General features: G+C 35.7%; 1 protein-coding gene across 1 annotated transcript; it reads right to left on the bottom strand.

The window, feature by feature from the left end:
* Window positions 1-3,076: 3,076 nt before the first annotated feature.
* Window positions 3,077-12,650, bottom strand: LOC128989271 (uncharacterized). The gene is made up of 6 exons (XM_054411149.1): window positions 12,570-12,650; window positions 11,146-11,226; window positions 9,017-10,235; window positions 5,985-8,165; window positions 5,006-5,191; window positions 3,077-4,374 (listed from the first exon to the last, which is right to left on the bottom strand). Exons 1-6 carry the CDS (start codon window positions 12,648-12,650, stop codon window positions 3,077-3,079), a joined length of 5,046 nt encoding a protein of 1,681 aa, XP_054267124.1.
* Between the last annotated feature and the right edge of the window lie 229 nt (window positions 12,651-12,879).

Genomic DNA, 12,879 nt, shown 5'->3' with positions numbered 1-12,879 from the left:
CCAGTGACCTTTGCTAACAAGGCCGATTTGTCTATACCGTTGGTCCCGCATCGCTCTCCCGTGTTGTGATGCTGTGATGCTGTGATGCTGTGATGCCAGGTATCAGAGCAGTAATGACAGCTCGTCGTCCGAGAACGCGTATCTACCGCCGGTCATCACGTCAAGGTTAACAAGCGGAACAGCTCACAAACAAGATCAATCATTGATTCCTCCTGACACGAACTGAGCTGGATATTTGTGTTTGAGTCCAACAGCTTCCACCTAGTGATCTAGTCGTGGAAAATGTACAAAACAAAACCAATCATTGATGAGCCCTGAATAAGACTTGAGCTTTTGGCACGAACTGAGCTGTAGATGTGTGTTTGAAGCCAATGTTAATTTGGCCAATAGGTCCCTCCGAGGTGTCTAACAAAATATTAATAGAAAACAACCACCGAAGTACAACTGGTTTCTCTAGACAACACAAACTGTGCTGGATATTTGTGTTTGGGACCAACATGTTTCTTAATATAAACCAACTAGTGCTCTAATATTGGAATATGATTAGAACAGAACCAATCATTTATAGCTTTCGATATCAACTCAGATAGATATCGCGACTAACAACTTGCAAGAAATTTGAATAATAATTCGTTCCTCCTGACTCAAAATCAACAGTTTTTGCAATTTAAACAGGTATTTCGGAGAAGTAGCATTCATATAGAATTCGACAACAATAATAGTGGCATAGAGAACAATAACAGGTCTTGGTTGAATAAAAGGAACTGGATTTTTGTGATTTGAATCAAAACTAACACACCATTTAGCAATAGTTTCTGTTATACCGAGTTGGTACAATAATAAGGACAATAAATAAATGTGCTAGACTTAACTTAAAGTACCGGGGGACCGAGCCATGGCTCGGTATAGTTGATTTCGATTGTAAAAGCAATATAAAGGCAACTTAAGTGTTGCTAAAGCAATATCTTTAGGCCAGCTGTGTTTTATTTTCCTAGTGTTTTTACTTTTGGTTACTATGTAAATACTCATTATTGTAAACTTATACTGAAAGAAAGGAATTGATACAAACTTAAACTCTTAATATTCATTCTACTTTTATTAACTCAAAACTTACTTTAAAACAGGTAAACCACAATATGACTTTAACTTATTCACGGATTTCACAATATCAAGTCTTATTTACAACTAATTTCGCACTTAATTATTTAACTTCAAGTGGAATTTCCATTTATTATGATGGAAAATTTAACCTGACAATCCACAACAAATTATTTTATTTTCAGTCAATGGCAAAAACCTCATATAGAGGAACTTCAGTTATTACTATTGAGCAAAGATTACACTGAAAATTAATCAATATATAAGGGAAAATATCCCCTATATAGATAAATTAGTGTAATCTTTGCTCAATAGTAACAACTGATGTTCCCCCCTTTGTACTGTAAATTGTAGTACCGTATACTGTGGTTGGCTTATTATGAACACAATATGTTACAAGTCTTTTGTTTTTCTTTTTACTTATTATTTTGTTCAACCAACATAACTACTTAGCAGCCCTTGTGGCAAATGTTAAATTTGTATATTGTTATATTGAGTTGTATAGTGAAATGCGAATTTGCCTTAGATGTTGGTGGTCGTCAATTACGTTTTTAGGCTAGAAATAAATTATTTCCAACATTTAAAGGCTGTTGTCAAAGCCGTTTTCAAGTACTTTGTGAAATTATACATACAAGCAAATAAGACAAATAATAAGACATTTATTAGACATTCAACAAAATTACAAAATTTTTCAATAAACAGTTGTATTTGATTCACATTGATAAACAAGCAACATAAATTGAGCTAACATCACAACAAACCATGTAATGTTTAAAATCTAAAATTGGGCTAGGCTTGAAGACTCTATTTTAATATTTAAAAATTCATCCAATGTATAAAATGGGTTCAATTGTAACCAATTATACAATCTATTTAATGCTTTTTTGAGAAAACTCTGAAAAGTCAATGGTAACTTGTTTAAAAATGTTACACCTAAATTAACATAATAATTCATTGATTTACTTAACCTAAACCTTTGTTGATATAATTTTTTCCTAAATCTGGTTACATGATCATGTATTTTTTCTCTGACAGAAAACATATTTAAATTAATTTTGACAAACATCAATACCTCTAAAATATACAAGTGTACAATAGTCAGGGTCCCCGATGAGACAAAAAGTGGCCTGGAGCGGGCTAACCTTTCTGAGTCCGGCAAAACTCTTAACAGCTTTTTTTGTTTGATTAAATTTTTTTTAATTCCAACTCCGTTACTCCAGATTATCCACCAGATAACACTTTCATAAAAAGCAAAATATGCCATTTTCAAGTATTTACTGGAAACATGTCTTTTTAGATTTATTAACAAACAAATGTACAACTCTGGGCAATTTATTATTTACAAAATTAATATGGTCAGACTATGACAGCTTACAGTCTACTTTTATACCAAGTAATGTTACAAAATTTTCATAATCGTGAACAAATTGATGGTTTTCATGATTCTTTTTCAAGGTCACCAATATTCTCTGTGTTTTTTAGAATTTAAAAACAATCCATTTACTGTAAACCATTCTTCAGCATCTTTAAAAACAGAATTGGCAACATTTTCCATACAATCTAAATCTCTATGGCTAACAAGTAAAGAGGTGTCATCAGCATAAATTGTTGACTTACAATCTAAATTGAAACTAATGTCATTAATTAAAATTAAAAACAAAATGTGGCCCATAACCGAACCCTGCGGTACCCCGACCTTTGACCTTGCTGTTTTTGATCTGCAAGCAAACATTGCTCACATAAGAATATAAGATTATTATATGAAAATGAAATATTCCCAAATATTTCAATACATTTAAAGTATCCCTAAAGAGCAGAGCAAGTAAAGAACTTGCTTGCATCTGATACAGTACAATGCATACTTTCAATAAAACAAACTATCAAAGAAAATGTTTACAACAAAACAAATGAAAAATAGTGCAAGAAAAATAGAATTTCATAATATAACAAAAGTCTTTTCTCAAATGCACGAACCACATCAATTAAAAACTTCGGTCCACACTACGTTGCGTGTGCGACCACCTGTTTCTGGCGGTACCACCACTTTCAATGCACTTCTACGCTTTACCCTTGAAAATGCAACGTATAGCATGCCATGCATGAATACAGGCGTTTGTAGCACGACGCCGACATATTTAAATGTTTGCCCTTGCGATTTATGTATTGTCATCGCAAAGGCTGGCCGAATAGGGAATTGGTGTCTTTGTAGTGAACACCCTAGCTGAGACTTGCATGAATCAAGGGTGATTCTCGGTATGTGCACGTCTCGGCCAGAGTGTTCACCAGTGATGATCTTGGCTTTTATTATGTTAGGACAGAGTGCTGTAACTATCAGTCTAGTGCCATTGCACAGACCCTCTGAGACGTCAAGGTTACGAAGGAGCATGATAATGGTATTACTTTTTAGTCTGAGCTGGTGTGGTGGTAGGTCAGAAATCTCGATAGAGTTTAGGAATTCTGGGGGGAACTTTAAGGCACCTTCTGGTTCATCTTTAATTGAATCGTAACTTTTATAAATGGTCTCGGTTCCAGGAATTAAATTGATAACGGTGTTGTTAATTGTGTCGACGTCCTTGTTTAGGGGTGCAAGAATTGCTCGATCCTTCATCTCCTCAAAGTTTCTGTCGGAGAGACATTCTCCATAGATCTCGTTAACGATGTCATTAGTATTAGTGATGATGTCATTAGGGAGTTCAATTTCACTATCAGCGTTGGTATCAAGCTCTCCATTTCCAAGTTTCAGTAGGTACCTAGCAAAGCACTCCTCTTCTGCATCAACTCTCATATTTTGTTCCAGAGAGAAAACCCTGAAGTACCTCCAGAGAACACTTTTCTTGATGGAAAGGTCTAGAAGTTCGGTACGATTTGCCCTTGGCTGGACCGGTAGACACTGTCGAAAATCTCCTCCTAAAATCATTATTTTCCCGCCAAATGGGGAGTTTCTGTCACCTAGATCACGAAGGAGCTCGTCCATACAGTCAAGTCCGTATTTAGGAAGCATTGGTGCTTCATCCATCATGAACATGTTGACTGCTTCCAATTCCTTGAATTTTGAAGATCCACGTTTGATTGATGATTTTGAATCATTAGTCAAAGGAACTTTAAGACCAAATGTCTTGTGGGTTGTGCGTCCTTCTGGCAGAAGTATGGATGCAATGCCTGTAAATGCCATGCATTTAACAATGATGTTTCGACTTTGGCAGAGGTGGTACAAGGTATTGTAGACAAATGTTTTCCCTGTACCTCCAGGTCCATCAAGGAAGAAACATTTTGGTCCTGAAAACAAATCAATTCATGTGTACTATCACAACATTATGTTTTGTTACTGTCAGGATTTTAAAACTGGTGACATTGTTTGAATAGTATAAAGAAAGATAGTATACAAAATTGAAGCTAAAAAATGAATTAAATCAGATGACATTGATTAAAAACAAAAATGTACAATTTACAGTTAACTTCATTATTATCCTAGCTTATATTATCCAAGTCTGCGGGTTTCTAAAAGCTGATGCAGTAGGATTCTGTTTTTTTTGTTCTTTTTTTTTGCAACAAATAATATGTGTTAACCATATGTTTTATTTCAAAACTGAAACTGTATTTTGATAACTAACAATGTCATTTACTTGTAAATAAAAAAAGGCTTGACCATTATTTAAATAGTTTCAAAACATACTGTTCTAAATATTGAAGTAACATCCCTATTATTCAAGGTTATTGGTATCCTACACGATTACTAGAAAAATACCCGGTATGGATCATAAACATCAACAAATGATGTTTTTGGCCCAAAATAAACATTATTTAACATTGGTTAAATGGAATTGCTAAAACATATGTTCAATGCTATTAGTGGTATCCTAGGTATTCTCGCACCTGAATTTCTCAGTTTATTAACAGTGTACTGTACCTGAACTCTCATCATCAAGTGTTTGGATGACAGCATCAACAAATTCCTTCTGCTTATCATTGAGGTTGTTGTAGAGGCGATGGCCAATTGCATGAGATTGCCCAACGTTAAAAACCTCCTCATTCATCTCGAAGTCGTTAATATCATCCATTCCATAGTTCTCTACCCAAAAACGGAAGTTGCGTCCTAAAATAAGCACGTTTAAGTGTTAAAAATTTCTAAAAAGTGTCATTAAAGTTTTTGTAACACATCACAAATAACGATAAGTTAATAAAGCTGAAAGAATTTGGGTAAATAATTGGGAGTAATTATAGGTGATCAATCTCCACCCAAAGGCTCAAAATGTTTGTTATTAAGACGATTTATTTTGCTGGAAGATCCGCAATTATGTATGTTTCAAGGTCGATATCTCCCAAATTAAAGTACTGTTTACAACAATGGTTAGAATAATGTGTGTCATGAATGTATTATTCATGAGTGAATAATATGATTAAATGGGGTTTGTGCTCTCTTATCTAAAACACACACTAATTTCCAACCCTTTTTTTATATTAAATTAACATATTTTAGTTTAGTTTATAAAGACTGTTATAAAAATATCTGCAAAGGTTTGATTCTGAAATCATCTGTTTTTTATAAATTTGTGATTAATAAATAATAGTAAGGACTGTATTAGACCATCTTTGTTAATTATTTTGAAATGACTTTTAAAGACATTAAAATAATTGAATATTGATATGGTATTATGTATGATATGTTGAAGGAATTCACTAAAGATTGATATTTAACTTTGGTAGACCAATAGACAACATTCATCGACCATCGGCATGGCTAACCTATTCGCTGTCAGTTTAAGAGAAAGATATTATCATTGAAAATAAAATATAAATAAATATATTACAAATTTTGAAGGGGTATACACCCAAAATAAACTTAATTTAAGTTTTGTAATAAGTAATATTTATAAGTTTATTATTACCTTCTGTAGCTTCAGTATTTAGCTTGTAAGCTATGATTCTATATGCTCTGTTGTAAGCATCTTCTAGAGGGGTTCCAGAAATCTCTGCTTCTCTAAGAAAATCTTCTGCCAACTCGTCCTTAAACATATCCCAGAGACGTTTAGGGTTTTCTGGTGATCCGAGAATCAAGATTTGACAAAAGAGTGTCCTCATGACACTCGGCATCTTTGACAAAGCGGATTCCCGCAGCCCATCAATCCATTGCTGGTCATCATATGTAAGGCCTTTTGCTAGGCATGCTTGTTTATAAGTGGAATAGGCAGTCCCATTTACAAATTTAAGGTCTTCAAAACTTTTGGCATCTTTGGTATGAAAGAGGAGCATTCTCAAGTGATAAAGTTCAGGTTGGGCCACCAAGTTCACGGTGTGGATCCTTCCAATAGTTTTTGAGCTTCGCTGTCGTACCACCCATTCACTTGTTTTGCCTAACCATTTGTACTTTTCTGGTATCTGCCAGTAGAAGTAGTAGATTACTTCATTCCCATTCTCTTCTTCTATGTGAAGCTTAGAGTTGTGTTTAAAGTACGCCTCTAAGGTGGACCCTTTCAGGCCAGTGTCCGCTACATCTTCTTGTGTCTGTTCCATGTTTCCCACACGGTACTGACCTTCTAGATGGATGTCCAAACGTTGCACCGAATGGCTTTTCCTTTGGATTTCATTTCCAGCCAGCCTCCAACATGCTTCAGGGGGCGAAATATAACGTGCCTCAACAAATGTTTCTGCTTCATTATACATTATTCGGGCCACATTTTCAACAATTTTTACATTTGCACAGTCATGCCCTTTATAAATGTATTTATAGAGGTACTTAACGGCTCTAACACTACCAACATACTCGATATTTATGTGACACATGTATTTCTTCAGTAAATAACCATTGTATGGAGCAACATGTCTATTGTCCCGTGTAACTTTTTGTCCATCACTGTTTTTGCGGTACACCGCATGGACGTGAGAAAATTCTGGGTTATTTGGATCCAGTTGTGGGTCATACCGTCTCTTGTAATTCGGTTTTTTGTTGTCAACAATTGACGTAAACTCTTGATAAGCTTTGGGGAATCCAAAGCGGCATTTAGGAGATCCACCCTTATTCTCCATACATGACGCAGACGGATTAAGTTCGCCACATGGATTGTGAATCATCCATTTGAGGACCAACTCCCTTAGAACTGGGTCATCATTAGGAATTTCTGCCGAAATGAAACTGTCTACTTCCTCTGGAGACCGGAGTTTGTCTTCATTTGCCATGATGACAAGAAGATGTAGGTGGGGTAATCCTCGTTTTTGAAATTCTACAGTGTAAACAAAAGCAGAAGACTTCCCAAAAATCTGTTTCTTACTTATATCTTCAACTATGCTGTCAAATTTCAATTTGGCTACCCTAGCTACAATGTCAGGTCTTTCCTGGGCGAACTGTTGAAGTTTAGAACCATCAGAGAGCTCAATACATGCAGCTTCTTTTAATTCTGGCCATGTTGGACTGCACGTTATTGTGATAAAAAAGTCTGGAGAGCCAAACCTTCGGACAATTGCCATAGCGTCTTCAAAGTGTTCGGTGAAATATCTAGTTGATCCGGGAAAAGATGATGGTAAAATCAATTTTTCAGCAACTGTAGCATTTTTCTTTTCAGCCAATTCATTTAGAAAATGTGTTACTCCTGCATACTGATTAGCTTGAAGTTTCTTTTGGTTATATTTGATCCACTGAATACGATCACGTTCAACACGGATGTATGTGTCCACGACGTACTGTTGAAACAGTCTACCACCAAAGTGGAGAGCATTAAATCCAATCGACCTTAGATCTAACCCCTCTAGCAATGGTTCAGGAGGAAGAGCCTTGGCTTGTTCTGGACGAAAGGCTAACCTGTATTGAGCCAACTCCATCCTCGTCATGTGTGCACGGCTTGCATAAGGCGTTTTAAGAGGAAGCCCTACAGTAAATCCAAAAGTTCCTTTTGGGTAGAGAAGAGGGTAGGTGAATGGTTCTACTCGGCTGTCAATGTTCTTGAGCGTTATTAAGTGTTTTCCTCGCTCCTTAATAACCATCTCATTTTCCGGGATGCTTTGGTCTGCATTTAATGTAATTACAGCAGCAACTTCATTATAAGTTGGTGAGTTGAATCGCCTGGGATCATCGCCTATAAGTAAACATCATAAATTAATGATATGAAAAACAAAAAATCTTAACTTTTAATCGTTATTTAGTTCTAAGAGAAAAATGACACAAAATGTACATTCCATATTTTTCTCTTACATAACTTTACTCTTGAAACATACCCGTATAGTTTTGCCAAAGTTTAAAGATTATTCATTTATAAAAATAAAAAAAGACTGAATTAATTGTAGAGTGTTCATTTAATCCAGTAAATGAATGATAGTATTTGACTACTCTTCAAAAATACAAATGTACGAAAATCCTCTTTTCAATAAAGTTGTTTTGATGAAATTATTGATTATAAAAACCACATTCAGAAAAAATGTCAAGTTTATAAATTGCGTTACGCTTAATAACAAAGTTTGGTATGTCAAAAAATTAATGCCGCACTCTTAATTGTTCAAAGCTACTTTATTAATGATCGTAGGCAAATTAAACTGGTGCCATCTGAAAGAGCAGAGATTACAAGTTTTGTTTTTATTATTTTAACAGGCTGTTGTAGTCATTCTTACATGTAATATAGAGTAGCTACGGAGAAGAGAAGAGAAAGGAAATAAAAATGGCTACGGCGCGTTTGCTTTTGCTTATGTGGAAGTTTTCAGAGTTTAGTACTGAGATTGCAGCAAAACGTTAGTTTTGGCGACCCTTTAATTAAATTTCCCTTCAGAGTAAATCACATTTATGGAGGAGTAACACGAGACATCTTACTTGATAAGTTTGTATAAGTTTTTATGTTTAGTTACTGTTTATTTTATATTTCTGATTTTATATTTTTGGAGCAACTACAAATAACATACAAAATAATTGTGATTAGAGAAAACAGTATTATTTTACCTGCACGTTCAGCAAACAGGAGGTGGACATGGGTTGGTTGGACACCAAGAGCTTCAGCACGTTGATTGTTTTCCTCAACTATCTCTCTCATCATCATAAAAGCCTGTGAAAATGGGTTTTGACTTCTCATGACCTCCTCTAAAATCTGTATTAGTTCTTGATTGACGCCTTGATTCATTGGTTCATTCATACGTTCTGCAACGGCTGTTTCCGGGTCAATGAAGTACATTTGGCCATATCTAGGTCTTTCCAAATCACCCTCACTGTTGCTGACTGGCTGAGCCGCCAAATTTAACTTGTGATACACTTGTCCACCAGCAGTAAATGTATATATACCTTTACTATTGAAAGTCCTGTCATCAGCAACATTGAATGAAGAAAAAGCAAAACAGGCAGAAATATTTCGAATTTTATCGTGGAACTGTTTGGCTAGTCTGTGTTGTTTTGTGTACAGCAATGCCAATTCATTGGGAAACTCTGGCGCAGGTTGTTCAATGCGACCATGAAGGCAACAGTCACCAAACGAATTAGGGTGAATTCTGTTCTGCACTCTCTCTTTTAAAAAATGAACAGCACCACAATGAACACATGCAATGTCAAACATTCCCAAATTGCTGTACTCTACGAGGCTTGAGGCAGCAGCTTTATAGGATTGAAGTCGATTACGCTCAGAATTCTGTCGTATTTCAGCTGTACGACGACGCTGTTCTTCAAGACGTCGAACACGCTCGTCATCGTCTTCGGCGGCTCTGCGAATAGCGGCTGCTTGCCGCAGTTCTTCCAGCCGTCGAACACGCTCGTCTTCGTCCTCGGCGGCTCTGCGGATAGCAGCAGCTTGCCGCATTTCTTCCAGGCGTCGCACACGCTCGTCTTCTTCTTCGGCGGCTCTGCGGGTAGTGGCTGCTTGTCGGAGGTCTTCGAGGCGTCGCACTCGCTTGTCCTCCTCCTCAGCAGCCCTGCGGTTGACGTCTCTTTGCCGCTGTTCTTCGAGGCGTCGTGCTCGCTTGTCCTCCTCCTCGGCAGCCCTGCGGTTGGCGTCTCTTTGTCGCTGTTCCTCAAGGCGAGTGGCACGAACCTGGCTGTCTTCTGACATTCTTCTTTGCTCAACATAATTTACCTTTTCTTCCACCATAGACTGACTTATTTGAGCACTTACATCTGAAATTATCTCCAGAGCCCTTATCTTCGCACATCTAATGGGTTTGTTGGAAGTCATCAGCTGTACAAATAAAAAATCTGTATCAAGGTTGCGTTAATTTGTAATACTGCAACATTTGTATCCTAGTATACTGAGAGTACAAATTTTAGCATCACCTGTTCAATTTTAGAATATATTCCTGTCTACACTTAATGCGTTATACTCTTGGCATACTCCAATACCAGAATAAGAATAACTAATCATCATGGAAAATAAAAATAAATGTATAACAATTTCAACAAACAATAACAGTAGCTCTATTTGTTTACTAGCAACAGTAAAGATTCATGAAAATATATGAGTATCCTCCTCCTAACCACCATCAACGGTTACTTTGGGCAAACGTTACCTTTTCTATTGCGGTCTTTGGGTAGGTACATAAGCAATTACACTATCCGAAAAATCGAGTACAGTAATGCAATTTTTCACCGTATACAATAACAATAATGACAGATTTTTTTGCGTGTTTAGATTATTTTTTTTTTCTGTTTGAACCAAATTCATACTTTTCTACAGTATACTTTCTACAGTAGTTAATTTATTATTTCAAATATGAATTAAGTTAACCACAAAAAGAACGGTTCAACTTTTTAAAATTATTTATTTGTACAGTACCGTAGCAATGCGGTTCAGGTATAGTTACTCATACTCACATTTTCATCTGATTGATCATTCAACACGCACAATCCATTTGTGACCTGAAATTTAAATATTTGTCTTTTATGCTTGTTGAAAAGGTAATTTTCATTGTAGGCCTATCTAAGTGTAAGCTATAATTTTTCAATGATCGTAAAATTGGTGACTGTTTACTTACTTTTTATTGGTTATTGGTACCTATTATTAATTTATCACAAAATAATATTTATAAACTAAATAAATTAATTGTTTTGAATAATTTTACATTACGGTTGAGATGATAATAAAAACTCACATTTTGTTCAGATTGAACTTCTAAGACACATACACCAGACCCCTCAGGTCCTTCAGGTTCAGGTTCAGGTTCTTTAGCAACCTGAAATAAAAAAAAAATGTTTTATCAAAGGAAGTAAATTTAAGCTTCTTTCTAAGGGTCGTAAAAAATGGTAACTAACCCTATAGCGTACCTCTTCCTCCACATGCTACTTACTTACTTTCCGTGTCCGGAAATCAGACTTCGCTTTTCCAGAAATCAGCTATCGATATAGCTTTGTCATTCGCTTGTAAAAGCTCATCTAATAAATGTGCAAGACTGGTCTAGGCGTGGACATCAGTAGATGGCCGGGATCCTGAGCAGCACCACACGCACACAAGACGTTTTCTTCGTCTTGTAAGAGACCCCATTTCTGCATGTTTGTCTTACATTTTGGTACCTCGACCCTGATTCGATCTAGAGTCTTCCACACCGTGTAGTGAAGGCATCCACCAGGAGCCAGTTCCTCTCTGGCTGGTATGGGAGTGTTAGTCAAAGTGGCCTCCCACCTTGCCACCCGATTGCTTGAGAGTGATCCATCCAGAACTCGTGTCCGTGATATGAAGCTCTTTTTGGACCGAAGTATGACACTAAGATATATGTGTGTAGGACAATGCTCAAGACGGTCTCCCCACTATGTCACATTCAACTTACGGCCTGCTTCTCTATTGTTTGGGTGAAAAAGGCACAAACTTTTCTACTTAAAACACTCTTGCTACTTCAATAGAACAAATTCCTGAATGATATTAGATTTTACAAATTTATAATTAGATGATAGGCCTAGCTCATACAAAACCATTCTTATCTACAGGTTTTGAAGTATTGAAAACTTACCTTTAAATTCCTCATGAGCTTGCCTAACTACCTACTTAAATTTATTAGAGAAACTGACATCATTATATTTATTTAACCATAATGACCGGTAAGTTGTGCAAAAGTTAAGAATTCAAATTTTTTAATTAAACAAATAAGTTTATTCCTTAGTTATCCTACCTTTATAGAATTGTTTTAATTCATCCTAAACGAAATATGTAACTATTTCAATGTTAATAATGATGTGTACAAAATTTGAAAAAACTCACATTTTCATCTAGTTTGGACTCTATAACGGTTAGGCTAACCGGGTGTCCATTAGCTTTGCAATTAAATAAAAAAGAATGTTATGTTCTTTGAATCATATAGGCCTATTTGATATTATATATAATGAGGTACTGGATCAGTTTTAATTAGTTTAATTTTTAACTACCAATCATAAAAATTGTCATCCAACTTTTTAACGTGCCTCACACAATGAGCTATAGAGAAATATTCCAATTTATGTATTCGTGGTGTAAGCTAGTAATGACATACCACACGAATTTAATGTATGTAATTAAATTAATAAAGGTATATATTTTATAACTTACCTGGTCTTCATCAGCTTTGTGACTTTTAAAGAAATTCCCCAACTTCTTCAAACGTTTATTTGGTGGTCGTCCTCTTTTCATGATGATATCAGATTTTTTGTTGAGTACATTTCCATCTAGTAACGATTTTTTTGAGGCAAGATGTTTACAAACAAAACTCTATTGTTGATACGTTAATCACAAACATGTGACTTTTAACCACATGTGCATAATGCAAAGTTTTTATTTCAGTATTAGTTTTGCCATTTTTTTCAGTATTAGTTTTGCCATAACACATAAGACATAATACAATCCAATTGGATTGAGTCGA

This window comes from Macrosteles quadrilineatus, unplaced genomic scaffold (assembly GCF_028750875.1).
Source record: "Macrosteles quadrilineatus isolate MER2022 unplaced genomic scaffold, UCM_ALF_1.0 Scaffold_3__2_contigs__length_128488019, whole genome shotgun sequence".
In the NCBI taxonomy this organism is placed as follows: Eukaryota; Metazoa; Arthropoda; class Insecta; order Hemiptera; family Cicadellidae; genus Macrosteles; species Macrosteles quadrilineatus.
Note: the sequence above shows the minus strand (reverse complement) of the source record. Positions and strands in the feature narration are given on the sequence as shown.

What these genes read in the sequence shown, in the direction of transcription:
- LOC128989271 (XM_054411149.1), bottom strand. Translation starts at nt 12,650, where the DNA reads ATGAAAAGAGGACGACCACCAAATAAACGTTTGAAGAAGTTGGGGAAT. An exon ending in AAATACTGAAGCTACAGAAG is followed by an intron (nt 5,192 to 5,984) that starts GTAATAATAAAC and finishes TGCTTATTTTAG; the next exon opens with GACGCAACTTCCGTTTTTGG. An exon ending in ACTTGATGATGAGAGTTCAG is followed by an intron (nt 4,375 to 5,005) that starts GTACAGTACACT and finishes ATTTGTTTTCAG; the next exon opens with GACCAAAATGTTTCTTCCTT.